Source organism: Chelonoidis abingdonii, chromosome 4 (genome assembly GCF_003597395.2).
Source record: "Chelonoidis abingdonii isolate Lonesome George chromosome 4, CheloAbing_2.0, whole genome shotgun sequence".
Lineage (NCBI taxonomy): Eukaryota > Metazoa > Chordata > Testudines > Testudinidae > Chelonoidis > Chelonoidis abingdonii.
The window spans coordinates 126976268-126998050 of NC_133772.1; the positions used below are offsets into that span (position 1 = coordinate 126976268).

Below are 21783 nucleotides of genomic sequence, written 5' to 3' on the forward strand. Positions count from 1 at the left end.
TATTCTTGTACAGTTTCGGGAAGAATACTGGTAGAAAGATAGCCTGATTACTGTGAAACTTGAATACCTTCAGAAGGAACACGTGGTGAAGGTGAACCTTGTCCTTAAAGAACACTATATACAGGGTTTCTGACATAAGGGCCCTGATCTCTGAGACCCTCCTGACCAAGGTAATCGCTACTAGGAAGGCAACCTTCCAGGAGAGGTACAAGGGGAATGATGCCAACAACTCAAAGGGAGGGCCTGTGAATCCTGACAGGACCAGGTTTAGGTCTCATGGGGGAATGAGTTCACGAATCTGCAGGTATAGTCTCTCTAAGCCCCTGAGGAAGTGAATGGACATTTTGTGAGAAAAAAAAAGACCTACCATCCACCAAAGGGCGAAAGACTGAGATAGTCGCTAGCTGTACCTTAACTGATGAGATGAGTAGGCCTTGATGTTTCAGGTGAAGCAGATACTCCAGCACAAACTGGAGAGGTGACCTAGAAGGTGAGATGCCTTACTGGGACGACCACACGGAGAAATGCTTCCACTTGGCAAGGTAAGTCACTCTAGTAGATGGTTTCCTATTACCTAGCAATATCTGGCAGATTTGCTCCAAACAGGCCAGCTCTGCTGGGTTTAACCATGGAGCTTCCAGGCGGTTAGGTGGAGGGCCTTGAGGTTCGGGTAGAGCAATCAGACATGATCATGCAAGATCAGGTCTGAAGGGGAGGGAGCAGCACTGGGGTCATTACTGACAGGTCCAATAACATTTCGAACCAGTGCTGGCATGGCCATGCTAGGGCCACAAGAATAACCTTCTTTCTGTTGTGCTTGACTTTAAGTAAGACTGTGCATGAGAGGAATGGGGGAAAACGCATAGAACAGGTGCTTTGTCCAGGGGAGCAGGCATCTGTGAGCAAGCCCAGGCTGCACCTGCATAGAGATCAAAACTACTGACACCTTCTGTTTTGCCTGGTTGCAAACAGGTCTCTGAGGGGAGTCACCTGCTGCTGGAAGATGGTCCTGACTATATTGGGATGAAAGGACCACTCATTGTGAGAGGAGAAAGATCTGCTGAGGTGATCTGCCAGATTGTTCTGAGCTCCTGGAAGGTGAGATTGAGTGCTTTACGCAGAATTCCCATAAGCAAATGGCCTCTTAACAGTGGAAAGAACATGCCCCTCCCTGCTTGTTGATGTAAAACATGGCTGCTATGTTGTCCGTAAGGACTTGCATAACCTTGCCTGCAATCTGGGATAAAAAACATGCTAGGCGGACCCCACCGAGCTCTCTGAGATTTATATATAAAGGAGAGTTCTTCCTGGGACCACAGACCTTGATTCCTGAGGAGCTCCAGGTGAACGCCCCAACCTAGCTTGGATGTATCCAAGATTAGGGATACTCAGGCATAAGGTTTGACAAAGGGAATCCCAAGCCTACCAACCAGGAGTCCCCTCCATCGATCGAGGGAGGCGAGGACCTGGGCAGGAACCAGCCCGATGGACACCACTGAAGGAAAAATCTCCGGCAACTGTGCATGTGTGCCATACCACCTAACATGGAATGGAGATGAGCAAGCACTCGAAGAAGAAATAAAGGCTACAATGGTTGTGAGTTTCCATATTTTAAGAACACTCTAATTTATACCTGAGAGCAGAAGAGGACTTATCCAATGCAACATTACTGGAAATGCTGAAAGTTTCAACAGTAAGTAGAGATCTGGTTGGCAAAAACAAAGGCCTAACAACAAAAAAAGGAGAAAAAATTATAATACATCCTACATATTTAGAAATGCAACAATGCAATCTTAAAGGTTGATCAAGAGAACTATTTTTAGTTATAAAATTTTCTTCAAAACAAGCCTGGACAAATATGCATTCTGATATGTAAACTGGAGCATTCCCAAAGAGTATCTTACTAAACAGTTACAGTACCATAAGGAGACAAACACACATTCATTTTATTTACCTGTAATCAAGAGCACAACTCCAGAGGTGTATATGAAAAGTTGTAATGGAAGCTGGAGGATTATATCCCAAAACAGGCTCATCAGAAATATTCAAAAAATATAAAATCTACAATCACAAAAATACGATTATGATCTTTCAATATATGCTATTTTAGTAAACAACATGGATTTTTGAGAGAGATAATCCTTAATACATACTATAATAAAATGTTTGAGAGAGAGAAGATGAGGGGGAGAAACTCAAAATATTAAGGGGCAATTTATTCAGTAGTTAAAAGAAAGGGAGAGTGTTCTATGTAAAAAGGGCAGAACGTATGAGAAGGAAATCCTCAAACTGTTGAGAATTAGACAGTAGAAATGGAAACCTTTTAATCCAACCCAACAACTACAGAAGTTCATGTTAGTTCCTACATAAGGATGCAAGAACTTAAGAACGACCACAATGGATCAGACTAATGGTCCATCTAGTCTAGTAACCTGTCTTCCAACAGTGGCCAATGCCAGATGCTTCAAAAGGTATTCAGTAGAACAAGGAAATCATCAAGTTATCCATCCCCTGTCATTCAGTCCCAGCATCTGGCAGCCAGAGGCTTAGGAACACCCAGAGGATGGGGTTGCGTCCCTGATCACCTTGGCTAATAGCCATTTGAGGACCTATCCTCCATGAACTTATGTAATTCTTTTTTTAATCCAGTTATAGTTTTGGCTGCCACAACAGCCCCTGGCAAAGACTTCCACAAGTTGTCTATGCATACTGTGTAGAAGTACTTCTTTTTGTTTGTTTTAAACCTGCTACCTATTAATTTCATTGGGTGACCCCTGGTTCTTGTGTTATGTGAAGAGATAAATAACATTTCCTTATTCATTTTCTCCACATCATTCATGATTTTATAGACCTCTACCATATCCCCACCTAGTAATCTACATTATTCCCTAGAGTCTATTTCCCCCCCACTAATTTGGTCTGAACCCACTCCTGACAAGTTTTTACTATTAGGAAAATTTTCTCTCTCGTCTAATCTTGCCCATCTTTAGTTGAAAGGTTAACATTTCTTATAATACTATTTGAGTTTACTCCTCTACATTTATTCCTTTCCAGTATTTGTTCTCTCCCTTAATTTAAGATACAAATGTTACGTTTCTTCAAACCTCCCTCATGTATGATACAGTCCATCATTTTCTTTGCAGCTCTTGCCCCCTGGTTTATTGCTATCCTTTTTATAAAGAGGTACTACCCAAAGGTGTTCCACATAAGGCTCTCACCTCAGTTCTGTGTACTCAGGAATTTTCTCTCTAGTCATGTGTGCTATATCCTGAACCTCTATATTCACACATCTCAGTATAGCCTTTTATTCTACTGCAGTCTGGCATTACAGGCTTATATTTAATCAGTCATTCACTCTTGCTCCAATGTTTTTTATGCCAACTACTACTATTCAAGCTAGTTGTGGGAAAGAGATAGGAGAGAAGTGATTTAATAAATTAAATGAGCAGATGGAAATGAAGACAGTTATAGGGTTGCAGACCTGAAGTGGAGAGAGTCCCTCAATAGCCTTTTTTTTAAGTTGAGAATTATTTATATTATAGGATTCAGAGGTGGACATGAAAGTGGTGAACATAGTCAAGCAGGTGTGTTGAGATCTTCTACCTAATAGTGAGAGAGCAGTCTGAGGTCAACATTCTGGATTTCCTAAAGTTGAAAGGGTAGGATTCAGAATGATCATAGAAGGGGGAATTGTTGCAAGTGAGATGGGAAATAATGACACAAATAAGGATTTCACAACAAGATCAAACGCTAGCAATGCTCTGGAGGCAAGAGGGGAAAGAATGTCAAAAGGACAGCAATAACACTTCTGAGAACTCCATAAGACAGTGATATTGAGTCAAACACAAAGCCAAAAGACAAAGATTTTTCATGAAGGATCAGTTCAATCTTCAAAACAATCAGTAGTAAAACTGAAATTAAGCATGAAATCAAGAAAATTACATTAACCTGACCTGTTCATGCCAGCTTAGACCTGAAGGCAATACTCTGTGCTGGAGAGTGGCTCCTCTCAGCCCAACAGCAACTAGAAATTCCTGCATGGAAAAGTTATGCAAATTAGTGTACATTAAATTAGTGTATATGATTTGGGATTTGGAACTCTGAACTGTGGGTTTTGTCTTGTTCCCATTTAAGTCAACAGCAGGACTCCCACCACCTTCAAGGGGGACATGATTGGGTCATAAGTCTGAATTCAGTAAGATGCTATTTCAAGAAGATAAACACTATGCATCAATAGTCGCATCATCGAAATCATGGTTAACACAGTCTAACCCTTTTTGTAAAATAATATTTTACAAATATCAAACCACTATCATTCAGGGGTGCTGTTCTAAACAGTAATGTGAAGACCAAAATAGGCCAAGAAGCTACACTGTAATGAATGAACAAAACACACTATTATTTAAAAGGAATAGATTTTATATAACCATCTATCTGTAAGTACACATAGCATCTTTTGCCCTGAAATATCCCAAGGCACTTTACAGATTATATTCACAGGGATCACTCAAAAACAACTGACATGCAACCACATCTAGGGTGGAACCTGGCAGCCATTCTAAGAGGAGAAGCCACAAAGTGACTGACACTTTTTTTTTTTTTAAATAATGTTCTGCAGGCCTGCCTCTTCTGCTTTGTTGATCATAGAGTCTGTCTGTCTTTTGCTTCAAAATTCTCTCATTTGCTCCCACCCTGACTTAACCACATTTCCTATAATTGGATGGAAAGAATTCAGACTTTTTTCTTAGAGGCTGATGGAAAGTACTCACTGTTGTCTCACTTTCCATTTCATCAGTCACTTACTTCAGAAGTCTCTGAACTGCCCTAGGGCAACAGAGCATGAACTCACACTGGTACAGAGGAAAGAGCTTTTCCTGGTTTCTTCCTCTCCAGGGCTGGAGGCTCAGACTCCTCTACAGATAAGATGATCTGAGGGTACTAGATTTTCCCTTTTTTACGAGTGACACAACTTTTCCTCCTTCAGAGACAGATTAGGCTTAGGCAAGCTTTTTCCTAGTTCCCATTTATTCTTAGATTTTGCTGATTCACTGTGGACTGAGAACTGAAGTCAAGTTCTGACCTGAATTTCCCCTTTTCCTCCTTTCTTGTGCTTAATGTTGAACTGGGGAGGGCATAGTGCTCATTGAGCCTGACATGAGGGATCACTCCCTACTCTATGTTGAGAAGACAACCCATTTTTTTTTTAATAAGGGAAAGATCTAAATACTTGAACTTCAGTAAAATATTTGACATGCTATTACAGGGGAAATTATTTGTCAACTTACAGAAGATGGAGATTAGTACAAGAATTCTACGGTGACGTGAGGAACTGGCAATGGGTTGTGCTGAAAGGTGAATTCTTCAACTAGAGGGAGTTTACTAATGGGAGTTCCTCAATGAACACTTGGGACCAATCTTATTCAATATTTTTATTAATGATGATACATAAAATAGTAGTATGCTAGTGAAATTTTCTAATACAAAAGTTGGGAAGCATCATCATTACCGAGGAGGATTAGATTATTATACGGGAAGATCTGGACGATCTTGAAGACTGAAAGGAACAGATATGGGTTGAAATTCAATAGTACAAAGTTCAAGGCCATGTACCTAGAGCCTAATAATAAGAATTTCAGCTATAAATTGGAGGTTTAACAGTCGGAAGTGGCAGAGGAAGAGAGATGGTTGATCACAGGATGACTCAATGTGCCGTGGCTATGAAAAACACAAATATTATCCTAAGACTTATCAGGAGAGGTATTTCCAGTAGAAATAAAGTATTAATGCCATTTTATAAGGCACTGGTAAGATCTCATTTGGAATACGGTGTACAATTTTGGCTACCCATGTTCAAGAAAGATTAATTCAGTTTACAAAAGGTGCAGAGAAGAGCTACTATGATGATCAGAGGAATGAAACACCTATCTTATGAGAGGGGACAAAAAGGGCTTGGCTTCTTTAGCCTAGCAAAATGAAGGCTGAGAAGGTATATGATTGTTTTCTATACATACACTGGAGAAGGGGTGGGACGAGTAAACAACAGCGAGTGTGAAGAACTATTTAAACTAAAGGACAATCTTGGCAGAAGAAGAAATGGGTATAAACTGGCCATGAACAAATTCAGGCTGGAAATTAGAAGAGGGTTTCTAACCATCAGAGTGAGGTTCTGGAACAGCCTCCAAATAGGAGTTGTGGGGGCAAACAATTAGTTAATTTAGTTTTCAGAGACAGCTGGACAAATTTATGAATGAGATTATGTGACAGGGTTGCTTGTGATGAGCGGGCTTTAGGTCTTATGTTCCTAAAATCTCATGCCTCAGGGCTTCAGCTGGTTGCCTGAAGTGGGTCTGGATGGATTATCTTTTTCCACCAATGTATTCTGTGTTTGTGCTCTGATGGGGCACTGAGCATTCTTGTTCTCTCTCTCGGGAGCCTAGTTGGCTGGCTCTTGCTCAGAGTCTAACTGACTGCCATATGTGGGATTGGGAAGGAATTTTTACTCTGTGTCAGATTGGCAATGACCTTGGAGGGTTTTCTCCTTCCACTGCAATGTAGAGTGTGGGTCACTTAATGGGATCATCTGAGTAATGAACTGCTTGCCATCATAGTGTCCTTTGACATTGATGCACCTTGGTCCTACTTATTGTCTTCCTGTGACACATAATAGTTTAGTCTCCTGAGAGCTGTAATACTTTGGTCTAATTTTGGTTTTTAGTTTTAGTGTGCAGGTACTAGGTGGTGTCGGTGGCTTGTGATATACGGGAGGCAGTGCGACTGGCTGTACCTCATATTCACCATTTTTACAAGACTATGATAAATGTTGTACAGAGTATGCTTTGTGAGGTATCATTTGGAAACTCACAATATACTGAACATTACTGTCCTGGCAAAATATGTGTATTAACATTGTATGTAAAGTTAGAAGATTCTACTGTATAACATAACTGTAATATGTTCCAAGTTTAAGAAGAGCAAGCCAAAACCAGTTTTTCAAAGACGAAAGATACCTGACTGGGGCTCCAGTGTATCAGCACAACCAGATAAACTATATTATAGATCATCACCTAGTTAAATGGCCATTCTTCAGCAGGAGGAAGAGTGTAAGCAAGAACTTTGCATATTGATAATAGAACTGGGGGTTCCAGTGTAAACAGAGTGGCCTGTTGCCTGAATCCGAGCTGGAGGTAATCCTCAAAGAGGGGAGAATGGGATAAGAATGGAGGACACACACACAACACAAATTACCTCTCGCGCTTCGTCTATACACATGACAGCTACAACATTTGAAAGACAAAGGAAGCATCATTGAACTAGAGGAGGAGGTGGTCCTGGCTGAAGCAATCCAGCCAGCTTGCTGTAAGCCTTTGGTGGAAAAAAAAACCTTTTTGCTTTTAAGTTCACTTAGCTTGTTAAGTAAAGTATTTGTCTGCGTCTTATCTTTTTATTTTCTTTGTAACCAATTCTGACTTCTATGCCTTATTACTTGTAATCGCTTAAAATCTTTTTGCAGTTAATAAACTTGCTTTATTGCTTTATCTAAACCAGTGTGTGTTTGGACTGAAGAGCTGGGAACCTCCACTTGAGATAACAGGGACTGTGCATATCATTTTCCATTGATGAAATGACAGACTTTATAGAAGCTTGCATTGTCCAGTGGGTGCTGGGTAGTACAAGAGGTACATTTCTGGAGGAAGGTCTGGGACTGGGAATTTGCTGCTATCACCATGTATGTAATTCATGAGTGGCTGGCCAGAGCATTTATGTAATATAGCTGGGAGTGATTTTGCATGCTAGAAGCTGTGTGTGAACTGGCTAGGAGTGGTGGTTCTCACAGCAAAGCAGTGTAAAAGGCACCCCAGGCTGGAGTATTGAGAAGACACAGCTGTCCAGCAGTCCAGATTGTACCCCGTGGAATGTTACAATCAGATTAGATGATCTTGTGACCCCTTCTGGCCTTAAATTCTATCTTATGGCTTGCCTTTTCCAGGCAGTGCCCAGTTGCAGCTGGAAGAGGGAGACCCCCTATCCCGGTCGGAAGCCACTGTCGCACTTCCAGAAATATGGCTTGGTTGTGATGGATATCACTAAGGAAAGGCACTTACCTCAGCTGATGAAGATCAATGGTGGCTAGTGGAGATGCCCTGTAGTTAGAGGCAGTGGCTAAAAGGCATTAGGAAGGTGCACAATGATCTGTTGCATCATTCTGGGGTCCATGAAGAATGGAACTACAGGTCTACTCGTGTCCCTGTTCTGGAGGTTGCCAATGCCCTGGCAAAGCTTGAAGCCATTGAGCCCTTGTGATGGTCTGAAGTTGGCTGCCAATGGAGACTCCCTCTTTTTCCATCCCACCTATGTCACTATAAGAGCTGTTGGATTCTGGGTGGGGGGAGCAAAGCAGAGCCAGAGCTCTCATCTTCTGCCCATACCAATGAATGCAGGAGCCAAAGCCAAATGAACTCCAACCAATGCAGACAGTGAGACTGAAAGTAGGCAGGCAAAGGCTGCTCTTTAGGGTAAAAGATAAAATATTTCCCTACCAGGCAAAGCTGCCAATTAACAGAATACTAAGCTTATAGCTCTTTGTATTTATCCCTGCCTGAGGTGGGAGAATCACCTTCACAAATGCATAGCAGAGGTAAAACAGAGCAAAGAATGGGCAAGAAGGCTAACTGGCCAAAAAATACAGCAAAAGTGATCAGCACAAGGAAGGACATGAAGAGTTAGGCTGTTATGTTAGTAAATAACAGATATAACCACAGGTAACATTAAAGTAGTTTTAAAGTCTAGTAAAGCATTCAGATTTCAATAGTTATGAAACGAACAGTTTAAAAATGGACACGGTTCAAAGTTTGAAGTTATTTGTGATTCTCTATGACCTTTCGAAGAAAGTTTGAATTCTTGTAAATGCTTTCATGTAAATTAGGTGTCTGAAATAATCTAGACAATGGATGAAAGCTCAAAATTGTAAAAACAAACCTTTGTGTTGCTCTCCAATTTATTTGACTGGATTTTCACTGCAACAGACAGCATACTTGAACAGTCCACTCCCACACCATCCGAAGAAGTCCTACTGAGACCATCTTCTTCGGAAAAATAAATGGTAGATTCTAACCAATGTGGACGCATTGTGGTAGGCAGTCGTATTTCAGATGGAGGGACAACGCCATCCACCATACCTGTATGGAGATTGTAGCTACGGTTATCCAGTGCAGCAGAGATGTTTGTGATTTAGGTAAAACCACTGGAAATCTGTCTCCCCTTACCTGGAGATAAGATCATTTTAAGTCTCCAGCTAATTAACTTTGCCATATTATTAGCAAAAACAGAAACAAGAGCTCAGACATGAGCGATAGGAAAGCTTCTGCTGTTATACATCCTCCGTCCCTAGAAGTTAGTGACTGGGAGGCTAGTGAAGATCATGGGAGACAGTGCCAGATGTATGTCATCCCTCTAAATTAAAAGAAGCCCTCACACTGAAATTCCCTTAGCCCCATTGCCGCTCATTTGAAGTTATATGAACAGGAAACCTTAAAAAACTTACAGATCCCACTCTCTCCTCCTTGGCTACAATGAAGCTATCATCCATGGAGACTGTTTGGTCCCTTTAAAATACTTTACTGGCTGACTGCAATTTAGCCAGTTAAGAAAGGACCTAAACTCTACATTAGGATTTCAAGGAGTGCACAAAGAATTGTACCATTTTGAAATTACATGGAAATTAACAAATGAGAATGACACTTTTTCAAAAAGAGACAGTTTCTGCAGATTTGAGAGTTTTGCAGGCCAGCAGTTGCAGAGGTCATTTTAAACTAGATAGATCCCGAAGCAAACATATTAATTATTGTTATTTATTATTTGTATTACTATAGTGCCTAGGGACCCTAGTCATGGACCAGAACCCCATTATGCTAAATGCTGTACATAGAATAAAACGACTGTCCCTGCCCCAAAGAGCCTGTATTTAACGGTTAATTAATCTTTACTCAAATTTACATCCATTCACATTTTAAGTTCCTACCTTGATGATGTAAACTGAGACTGCTAGAATGAAGACAGATGTAATGTTTGTCTTCAAAACCTTCATATTTAGTCACACAGAATAATGAACCACTGTTGAACTCAAACCAGAATTCACCACGCTTGCCTTCCAGAATATTCCCACCATCCTGCTGAAGAAAGAATCAAGAAACATATCGCTGCTTGTGGAATTATTGTTGCTTAGGACAGTGTAATATAAAGTGCCGCTTGCTACCATACAGCTCTCCTCTCCTTGTATTTAATTTTCCTAATATCAAATATGAAGTAACCAAAAATGTTTAAACATAGAATCACAGTCAGATGAATCCTTAACCATATAATTAAGATAGTGACGCTCTAATATCTGAAAGACACTCATATGACTACTTGTGGAGTCATATTTGCTGTTTGTACAACAAAACTGCTAATAAAGCAATAATACAACAGATATGCTGACAGGAGCTCTCAGTGCTAACAAGATACATTATTCCTGTAAGTAAACCTAAGACTCAGCACAACATTTTCCATTCCCGATACCTCACCTTTACATCTGTGAATATTGACACTAATCCATGATTAACGTTTAGAAGAACAGAGAGAGAACTCTGTGTGTTCTTGTTTTGCAATTCAAGCTTTTTCTTCCGGCGTGAACGATAGTTTGGATCAACTGTGGAATAATATTGTAGAGTCTCCTCCTCAGATCCACTCTCATCATCTACAAGAAAACAACAACAAAATAATTTGATGTGACGAATACAAAAGTTATCAAGGAAAATTACAAGTTTTTCACCTTTAACAACATTCAATTTCATAGCAGTATTTTGGCTAACATTCTAGCCATATCAAAACATTCATTTACACATTTCTTTGTGGGATATATAATCACTTTATTTTATATTTTCAAGTCTTCCCTTTACAAACTTAATAGTCTCAGGCTACTGTATCTATCTTATACCACTGTTGTTCGAGAGGATTTATAAAATACATTACCATAATGAATTGTAGATTTGAATTGACTAAAGCTGTCTTTACTGAAAGTATTGATCATTTGGCTGGCCACTGAGAGTCCAACACCATATGAAATATTCTCAAATGTTTCTACAGGAGATGGAGCTGTGGGTTCCCACAATAATAAATCATTGCTGATCCTAGAAAGAAAAAAAACATTATTGTTGCATTATTAAACATCTGACTATATTCCCACTTGAATTAAAGCTATTTAATGTGCAACAATCCTGTAACAGATTTCATACAAAATAGTCTGCAAAAGGATAAGGTGAGTTCAAGAGCACAAATCACAGTAACATATATTAGTGAGCAAAGAGATGCTAATAATCTGCTCTTTAGATTTTTTTACAAAAATGTAATTAATAATAATCATATGTCACTCATTTGATTGTGCAGCACAAATCCTTTACATATGCTAATTCAATGGATATGCCAAAGACAGTTACTCTGGTTGCCTCATGGATGTTAAAGAAATTCACAGGATGCACATTCTAGATTTCTTTGCTTAAGACAGTCTTTTGGGCAATCTAAGTTTAAGTTTTGCTTGAAGTGGAAGTGACTTCCCAAGACTTGTCTTATGAGAGAACTGAAGGGGCATGGAGTGCTTAATTAATGGCTGAGGTGTCATGCAGAGCACAAAGTCAGGCTTCTGAGGGATAGCTGAGGCTATAAAAAGGACAAGATTTCATATTTTTCGAGGGTAAGGTTAGAGTAATTTAGTGTAAGTACCTGCATATTGATTAGAAATTTAATAAAATTTTGGTTTGTGATTTCACTATGTACTTAAGTGTCAATTTCTATACCAACTTCTCTATTCTTTCAAGACGGGTTCAATTTTCCTTGATGATTTTTGTATGTTGTTATATTGTATATTACTGATGCTGAGATTGTAAATAGCGATTTTTTTCTCTGCCTTATCAAATCTGCTTCATTTAAAACTAATGTCAAGCGATTAAAAACATTAACTGCGATTAATCTCACTGTTCAATAATAATATATGATTTATTTAAATATTTTTGGCCGTTTTCTACATTTTCAAATATATTGATTTCAATTACAATACAGAACAACAAAGTGTACAAAAATAGTATTTTTCAATTCACCTAATACAATTGTACTGCAATCTCTTTATTATGAAAGTTGAACTTACAAATGTACAACTATATAAAAAAAACCCTGCATTCAAAAATAAACCCATGTAAAACTTTAGAGCTTGCAAGTCCACTCAGTCTTACTTCTTGTTCAGCCAATCGCTCAGACAAACAAGTCTGTTTACATTTGCAGGAGATAATACTGCCTGCTTCTTGTTTACAATGTCACCTGAAAGTGAGAATAGGCGTTCTCCTGGCATTGTTGTAACTGGCATTGCAAGATATTTACATGTCAGATGCACTGAACAGTCACATGTCCCTTCATGCTTCAACCACCATTCCAGGGGACATGTGTCCATGGTGATGACACGTTCTGCTCAATAACAATCCAAAGCAGTACAGACTGACGCATGTTCATTTTCATTATCTGAGTCAGATGCCACCAGCAAAAAGTTGATTTTCTTTTTTGGTGGTTCGAGTTCTGTAGTTTCCGCATCAAAGTGTTGCTCTTTTAAGACTTCTGAAAGCATGCTTCACACCTTGTTCCTCTTGGATTTTGGAAGGCACTTCACATTCTTAAACCTTGGCTCGAGTGCTGAAGCTATCTTTAGAAATCTCACATTGGTATCTTCTTTGTGTTTTGTCAAAAAGTGTTCTTAAAATGAACAACATGTGCTGGGTCATCATCCAAGGCTGCTAAAACATGAAATATATGGCAGAATGTGCGTAAAACAGAGCAGGGGACGTACAAGTCTCCCCCCAAGGAGTTCAGTTACAAATTTAATTAACACTTTTTTTAATGAGCATCATCAGCATGGAAGTATGTCCTCTGGAATGGTGGCCGAAGCCTGAAGGGTCATACGAATGTTCAGCATGTCTGATACGTAAATACCTTGTACTGTCAGCTGCAAAAGTGCCATGCAATTCTCTATTCTCACTTTCTGGTGACATTGTAAATAAAAAGCGGGCAGCATTATCTCCCTTAAATGTAAACAAACTTGTTTGTCTTAGCGATTAGCTGAGTAAGAAGTAGGACTGAGTGGACTTCTAGGCTCTGAAGTTTTGCATATTTTTTTTTACTTCAGTTATGTAACAAACAAACAATCTACATTTGTACGTTGTACTTTCATGATAAAGAGATCACACTACAGTACTTCTATGAGGCGAATTGAAAAATACTATTTCTTTTGTTTATCATTTTTACAGTGTAAATATGTGTAATCAAAAATAATATACACTTTGATTTCAGTTACAACACAGAATACAATGTATATGAAAATACAGAAAAACATCCAAAATATTTAATAAATTTCAATGGGTATTCTATTGTTTAACAGTTTGATTAAAACTGTAATTGTGATTTTTTTTAATTTAATCATACGAGTTAACTGCAATTAATCAACAGCCCTATTTAAAACTACACACACACACACACAAAAGGAAGGGAAAATAATCTCATTCAATAATTTTTTGAAGTGGAATTTGAAGAGGAGTTCAAGTAGACTGTGGCAACTGTAAGATCTTAAAACAAACGTTCATTTGGTGGAAGCAAAATCTTATTTCTTTTATTCTCAATAGAAAAGATCTGCTAAACTGTTCTGAGTGGCTGGCTGCTCAAATAGGGTCCTGAGAGGAGACTTCATTGCACTTATAATAACTTAGAATAGCATTTATACAGCACTTTAGTTTGTCCTGTAAGATTTGTACAGCTCTATAACAATGTAATTACTGCTATAGCTACTGACTTAGTTGTTCTTATGACCAGTGAATACACTGATCAGAAGTACAGGTCATACTAACCAAGCAAACTAATGCTTATACTCACCTATTGTAAAGTTTCTCATAAAAGTTCTTGTTTGGCAGTGTTAAGTGAACTTTTGGTAACATGAGTTCCAGTACATAATGAGAATTGCTGATTGCTTTATCCTGAAACTCAGTCATCTCAACTGCATCACCTGGCATCACCATCTGAAAATAAAACAAAACATACAATCTCAAATTGTTGAGGGTTACCTGGAACACACGTTGCATATAAACCAGAAAGGCAATATTCATTTGTATCTACAGTGATTCTGTAAACAGTAAGGCTTGTTTTACCTCTTCATTTTCAAACATGACCCTACGAGAGGAAAAAGGAGAAGGTTCTGGTCTTCTAAGATCACAGACATCCTTAAGAGAATGAGATCCTCCTTCCTCTTCCTCTTGAAAGTTTCCATCACCCTCTTCTTCAGCTGCTATCCTTTCCAGAATGGAGTGTATAGCTAGTGGGTTTATTTTCAGTACAATCCTGACATTGAAAAAAGCAAGCAAAATAAAATTATTAGTGACATATGCTGAGAAATTTTACAGTAAATATCCACTGGAGATGTATATGTGCCTTTTTCATGAATTAGCCTGTGAAAATGCATTAATACATATAATACGTATAAACTAATACATTAGAAGTCCAAATTAATTGTTACATTGCTTACATGTACTATTGTACATAGAAAGTCATCACAACTGTAAACTTTCATCCAAAAAAGTGTGAGAATCCATTACATTGTCTGGCATAAATCAATGAAAAACAGGACATTCAGAATGTGGATTCAAATTGCCTCTTTAATTTATGGAGCTACATAGGTTACGCCTTTATATTATAGATCGTATTAACATCTAACCAGATGTCTCTCAAACATTAAACATCCTTTTATGTGACATGAACTACAATATCCAGGCTCATGAAGAGGTTCAGTATTACCTCAAATCTTCTGGTTTTGCACCAGCATCTTAACAGTTAAAAATTAATTTTGTGTTAGATTTTCACTTTTAGAGTATAATAAATTCAGAGGTAGGAAAAAAAGTAAAATTAACATGAACAGTGTACAGATGGAAGAACAGTTTAAACTTTTAGTCAAATCAAAAATTAAAAGCAATCACACTGCCAAACATCACACACCTGGCAGTGCCATCATGCATTCCCACAGCTCATTGGGATCCTCACATGTTCAGCTGAGCCAGGGAAAGACAGCAATTATTTGTTGTGCAGTTATACAGTTGTGCCTTCTTACCACATGGGGCCGCTGTGGTACCTGCTAACAAGCAAGCCTCTCTGCCTCCCACTCCCACTGCCCTCTGTGCTGAATCCCAGGGTATGTCTACACTACGGGATTATACCGATTTTACAGAAACCGGTTTTTTTAAAACTGATTGTATAAAGTCGAGTGCACGCGGCCACACTAAGCACATTAATTCGGCGGTGTGCGTCCATGTATCGAGGCTGGCGTCGATTTCCGGAGCGTTGCACAGTGGGTAGCTATCCCATAGCTATCCCACAGTTCCCGCAGTCTCCCCCGCCCTTAGAATTCTGGGTTGAGATCCCAGTGCCTGATGGGGCAAAAAACATTGTCGTGGGTGGTTCTTGGTACAGCCTCACCCCTCCTTCCCCGAAAGCAGCAGACAACCGTTTCGCGCCTTTTTTCCTGGGTGAACTGTGCAAACACCATAACACAGCAAGCATGGACCCTGTTCAGCTCAAGACAGCAATCACAGACGTTGTAAACACCTCGCGCATTATCATGCAGTCTATGCTGAACCAGGACCTGTAAAACCAGGCAAGGAGGCGGCGGCTACGGCAGAGCAGTGACGACAGTGATGAGGACATGGACACAGAATTCTCTCAAACCGCAGGGCCCTGCGCTTGGGAGATTCTGCTGGTAATGGAGCAGGTTCTAGCTATTGAACGCTGATTTTTGGGCCCGGGAAACAAGCACAGACTGGTGGGACCGCATAGTTTTGCAGGTTTGGGACGATTCCCACTGGTTGCGAAACTTTCACATGCGTAAGGGCACTTTCATGGAACTTTGGGACTTGCTTTCCCCTGCCCTGAAACACCAGAATACAAAGATAAGAGCAGCCCTCACAGTTGAGAAGCGAGTGGCAATAGCCCTCTGGAAGCTTGCAAAGCCAGACAGCTACCGGTCAGTCGGGAATCAATTTGGAGTGGGAAAATCTCCTGTGGGGGCTGCTGTGATGCAAGTAAACAAAGCAATCATTAAGTTGCTGCTACGAAAGGTTGTGACTCTGGGAAATGTGCAGGTCACAGTGGATGGCTTTGCTGCAATGGGATTCCCTAACTGTGGTGGGGTGATACATGGAGTCACTAACTGCCTAAGGGCTGGTGACGGTACATGGAAAACATCTAGTTGGGTGGTTATCCCATTCTGGCACCGTGTGGCTGCAGGGAGCACCAGGGCACCCAGATACGTACAACCGCAAGGGGTACTTTTCAATGGTGCTGCAAGCGCTGGTGGGATCACAGGGACGTGGTGCACGCCTAGCGATTCGCGCAACGTTGGGTGCATGGGCCAGGAAGGGTGCACGCCGCTCGCAATCTTCAGGCGGACATCGTACTCTGTTAAACGGCTGCGCACTGGGATATTACTTCCCAGACCAGAAGCTTCACGTTGGGGTGTGGGGAGCTGTTGACATTTATCCGGCCTGTAGTTTATCCTGGGGCGCGACGGACGGTCGCGCTGGTAGCGCGCGGCGGCTTGATGCCATGGTCATGAAGCCATTTCACATGCAGCCTGGACTCGTAGTTGGGGCTACTGTCAACTATAGGCTGAGCCAGTGCAGAATGGTGGTCCTAGAATGTTGCTATTTCGGCTGTTTTAAGGCGTGCTGGAGCGCACATTACTGACTCGCCTCAGCCTCAGCCCAAACCGACTGTCCCCATTGGTTATCTGCTGCTTGGCTGGTTCTCCACAAATCTCTGTGAGCGTTAAGGGGGAGACCTTTATAGGCCAGGGTGGAGGGCTGAGGCAATCACTGGCCGGGTACAAGGTGATGGCACAACCACGGACAACCAGGGGGGATTTAGTTGTGGGAAGAGCAACACTCACGAAGCGGTGCGCATAGAGAAGCTTTTGTGAAACTCGAACGAGGTTTGGGCGGATCGCACGGTGCCAGGGCAGCCAGTACGGGGCTGGTGACGTGCTCTGTAGGTGTTGTGTTTCCCCTGATGAATCCGCCCGCTCTGCCCCTTGATTTTGGTGCACTGTGGGATACCACCCGGAGGCCAATATCGTCGATTTGCGGCCACACTAACCCTATTCCAACATGGCAATACCGATTTCAGCGCTACTCCTCTCGTTCAGGAGGAGTACAGAAACTGGTTTAAAGAGCCCTTTATATCGATATAAAGGGCCTTGTTGTGTGGACAGGTGCAGGGTTAAATCGGTTTAACACTGCTAAATTCGGTTTAAACGCGTAGTGTAGACCAGACCCCAGCCAGGAAGAGACAGTAGCACAAGGCGAGGGGCTCAATACTGACTCCAGGCTTCCTCACCATCTAGCTTGCTAAATCAGGGTGTCTCTTCCCTCCCCCATCACTCATACCTCATGCACCTCAGTAGCCCGAGGCACCACAATACATACCCATCTCATATGAGTTCTGGTGAAAATGCTCCATGCATCTGAGTAGTGAGCCATCCATCCGCTAGCATCTCCAGTCACCCCATTACTTCCAGGCAACCCCACCAGCCATCACCCCCACGTAACATCTTTGGAATCTCTCACCACCCAGCTTCCTTTTCCCAGACCGCCCCCAGCTTTCTTCTCTTATACTTCTCCATTCACCTAGCTTTTCCCCACCAAAAGTGTAGGAGTTTAGTTATAATTGGCTCACTCCATCCAGAAGTCATATTATCCACTAATAAAGACCTGTGTTATTTCTGCATGTAAGATTTCTTCATCTCTAGGTTTTATTCAATTACAGGGCTCAATAATGACAAATTCTTACTTTGTGCCTGATGTTTAAAGTAGCGGTCTCACGGACTGTTTGTTTATATTAGTTATTAGAGAAAGTGTTGATTTTAAAAGAATTATGATGAAAAATTAAAGGTATTTTACCGTGGCCAATCAAAGTTGTCAGATGATATCATATCTCCATCTATGCCACTGGACACTTGAAAGAACTTTATTGAAGATTCTGTTTTATCTTCTTCAAATAAGCCTTAAATATGAGAAAAGTTTGTAGAAAGATCAAAAATACAGGGGCCGGAGTCTGCCTGCAGGTATAGCTGAGCAGAACCCTGCTCCATGATTTTAACAATTTTGAAGCTATTGCTTTTACAGTCTTGATATCTAGCAACACCAGTAAAACAAGCCACATTTTAAGTATCTCTTTGTCCTAACAACAACTACAAACTGTATTACCCAGAAAGACTTTACTTTAACTTCAGTAAGCTTTTGCCTGTATTTATTGGTACATTTCCGCTAGAAACAGAAATCTTAATTATATAATGCAAGTAAAAACATTAAACACTAAGCGTAATTATCTGGGATTATGATTCAGTTTTGTATCATGCTAAGACATATACTTTGACTTGGGTTGAGGTTCTATCATAGAAATACCGGAAACTGAAACAACACAGCTAAAACGCTCTTAAGTGCAAAATGAAAATTGTATTCTCAAGAGGGCAAAAGTTCTATTTAAAGTTGTAAGACCTCTTTGTCAACCAAATGACTGTTTGACAATTGAAAAGTACAGTTAGCATTAATATAACATTTGTACTTCTTACCAGCTAGCTCTTTGAAGGTAAGTTCCAGTTTAACTTGTTCTGGAGTTGAACCTCCTATAAACTCAGTCTTGAATTCCATATCTGTAAATTCAAGATGAAGGATTTCCTTCTGAAGTGATTTTTTAAACCATGGTCCTCTTTCCTGATCTGATCGTAGGTCAGGTATAGGGAAGCGAACAGAAAGATCTAACGCTGGTGAAGTGACTTGCACAGAAATTCTACAGTTTGCTGGTGTACGTGAATCATCCAGAAAAACTTCGGTAAACGCTTTGTGCTAGAAAATACAAAGTGAAAAACAAACTAGAGAAGCAGCATTAAAAAAAAAACAAAAAAACCCTCAAAAAAACCACTTTACTGACTTGATAAAATGGTTATAATAGGTAAAGCTGCAATATTTTTATACAATTTCATACAGTACAGTACATGAACTATAAGAGAATCTGGACCACCCATTTTTTTTGCTAAGCTATTAGAACAGGTACTGTCAAGCTTCTATATTTAATCAGGATTGAAAAAAATGAAGTATTCAGGACAGAGCTATAGAGGTATAAAATTTGAACCAGCAGTGCAGGGCTGCTTCTAGATTCCCATTATTGGAAGATCAAATAGGTATCTTGGGGCCCCTGCATTTAAAAAACAAAACAACCTTCCAAGGCAGGGATCGACAACCTTTCAGAAGTGGTGTGCCAAGTCTTCATTTATTCACTCTAATCTAAGGTTTTGCGTGCCAGTGATACATTTTAACGTTTTTAGAAGGTTTCTTTCTATAAGTCTATAATATATAACCAAACTATTGTTGTATGTAAAGTAAATAAGGCTTTTAAAACGTTTAAGAAGTTTCATTTAAAATTAAATTAAAATGCAGAGCCCCTCGGACTGGTGGCCAGGACCCAGGCAGTGTGAGTGCCACTGAAAATCAGCTCGCGTGCCGACTTTGGCACCCATGCCATAGGTTGCCTACCCCTGGGCTACGGGGTAGTTAGATGCCTAGAAAATCTTGGATTTTAAGAGTTTAAAGAAGTAGAATTTGGCTAATATAACAGTATTTATAATTTATATAAAAAGATGACAACTCTTCAATCTGCCAGTGCCCCACTACTTTACATTGGATCGCTTTGTACATATTCTGGCCAGACAATAATTTTGAGCCCCTTTAAAATGTTCCCTTTGCCTCCTGATAGCTCCAGGCCTGCCAGCACACACACAAATTAATTTCACTCACCAGACTAATGTGTTTGTTGTAAGATGTGTACATGTGAGATGCCATCATCTCCACTGTGGTTAGTTTCTGCGGCTGAAGTAAAGAATTTAGTCTGTCTACAATACTGATATCCAGTTCACAAAATACTGGACTTAGCTTGATTTGTAATTCTGCTTTCTGTGGAACAGAGCTCAGTCTTCCTTGACTACCCTACAAAAATAAGTACATCAATATTCTCAATTAAATACTGAAAAATAAGTTACAAAAACAAAAGGATGCTTGCAATATACATCTTTCTATGCAACTATCAAGATTAATAAAGTTACCTTTAAAGATTGGACAAAAAATATTATGCTACAGCATAATGCAACAATGCAGTCAAGTGGGGTTTTTTTCAACCTTACCTGAGGTCCTCTGTTATCTGAGTGCTTATAATGGAGTTGAAGGCATGAAAGAGGATGTGTATCATTTCCTTTTTCAGAATGAAATGTTAGCAGCTTGAAAATAAAAAATAAAATAATTAATAGATGTAAAACAAACAAAAGAACTAGAGAGCAGGAAAAAGCATAGTCTACCTGGCCCAAGCTGCCAGCCAATCCAGTATTCAGCTGCTTGTTTGACAGCCACAGGCCCAATAAAGAACCACAACTTCTGATTCAAACTGGGGAGACTGCCCAGAAAGCCCTGAGCCTCACATACCACCTTTGAGGAGACAGATAGGAAGTGATCAACAAGCAGAGGCGCAGCTGGGAGCAGATGGACTACAGCACCTGAATGACAGCAACTAGGGCCACCATCATGAATCCAGTATCATAGACTCATCGCAATCTGAGTATGAGCAAGGAGGAGTTGGGCCAAGAGCATCACCTAAGAAAACCTGCCCACAGCCCAATTGGATAGGGTGGCAAGCAGCGCTTCCTTTGAAATGTTTCAACCTCATTTTCAAAACAAAGATCCTTTGGCTTCACACACACAAAATGTTAGAGAACTCTATATGCTTGATCCTTTAGTGGCAGGGAAGAGGACACTGTTGATCACTATCTGAGTTTTCAATTAAAATTTAAGACATGTCTTAACGTTACCCAATCACTGAAAAAATACAATAAATTAGTAATCTTAACTTTTCCACTTCTAAGAGTAGTGTAGGATTTCCCTTCTGAAAACCTCTCCAGTTAACATTTCAGTTGCCCAGGTGCTTGGCTAACAACAGTACTTTTAATTACCTCTGTATAGTGAGGTTGAATGGAGCAGGAGTCGGTAGAGAAAAGACATTCCAGTAGTTCCATATGCCCAATGGACAAATCTGTGCTGATGCATCGAGAAGCAGACCTTTGTCTTTGTTCATAAGAGACTTTGATACCAGTACCTATAAATCTGTTATGAGAAATAAAGGTATAAATATGTATATGGATTGCTGTAATCATTTTGAAAATTCAGAAACATCGTGTGTGTGTGTGTGTGTGTGCACACATATATTAGGGCTGTCAAGAGATTAAAAAACTAATTACGATTTATCACTCTGTTAAACAATAATAGAATACCATTTATTTAAATTTTTTTGATCTTTTCCACATTTTCAAATATACTGATTTCAATTACAACACACGATGCAAAGTGTACAGTGCTGACTTTATATTTAATTTTTATTATAAATATTTGCACTGTAAAAAATGAAAGAAATCATATTTTTCAATTCACCTAATACAACTATTGTAGTGCAATCTCTAAGGTGAAAGTTGAATTTACAAATGTAGAATTAGCTACCAAAAAAAAAACAAAAAACCTGCATTCAAAAATAAAGCAATGTAAAACTTAACAAGGCCACTCAGTCCTACTTCTTGTACAGCCAATCGCTCAGACAAACAAGTCTGTTTACATTTGCAGGAGATAATACTGCCTGCTT

At 39.9% G+C, this 21783-nt stretch overlaps 1 protein-coding gene across 6 annotated transcripts in view; it reads right to left on the reverse strand.

Moving 5' to 3' along the window:
* The window catches only part of ATG2B (autophagy related 2B), an 82893-nt gene that overhangs the window by 29775 nt on the left and 31335 nt on the right, over nucleotides 1-21783 (reverse strand). For 4 of the 6 annotated variants that reach the window (XM_032769502.2, XM_075065669.1, XM_075065667.1 and 1 more), the window contains 14 exons: nucleotides 21104-21254; nucleotides 20285-20377; nucleotides 19902-20090; nucleotides 18680-18953; nucleotides 18009-18111; nucleotides 14214-14403; nucleotides 13942-14084; nucleotides 11008-11165; nucleotides 10560-10732; nucleotides 10019-10169; nucleotides 8977-9176; nucleotides 3954-4034; nucleotides 1955-2061; nucleotides 1634-1726 (listed from right to left, as the gene is read on the reverse strand). In XM_032769502.2, the coding sequence (XP_032625393.1) occupies nucleotides 1634-1726; nucleotides 1955-2061; nucleotides 3954-4034; nucleotides 8977-9176; nucleotides 10019-10169; nucleotides 10560-10732; nucleotides 11008-11165; nucleotides 13942-14084; nucleotides 14214-14403; nucleotides 18009-18111; nucleotides 18680-18953; nucleotides 19902-20090; nucleotides 20285-20377; nucleotides 21104-21254 (2106 nt within the window). The remainder of the gene's footprint in view (nucleotides 1-1633; nucleotides 1727-1954; nucleotides 2062-3953; nucleotides 4035-8976; nucleotides 9177-10018; nucleotides 10170-10559; nucleotides 10733-11007; nucleotides 11166-13941; nucleotides 14085-14213; nucleotides 14404-18008; nucleotides 18112-18679; nucleotides 18954-19901; nucleotides 20091-20284; nucleotides 20378-21103; nucleotides 21255-21783) is intronic. The other 2 variants (XM_032769503.2, XM_075065668.1) reach the window with 1 other exon arrangement.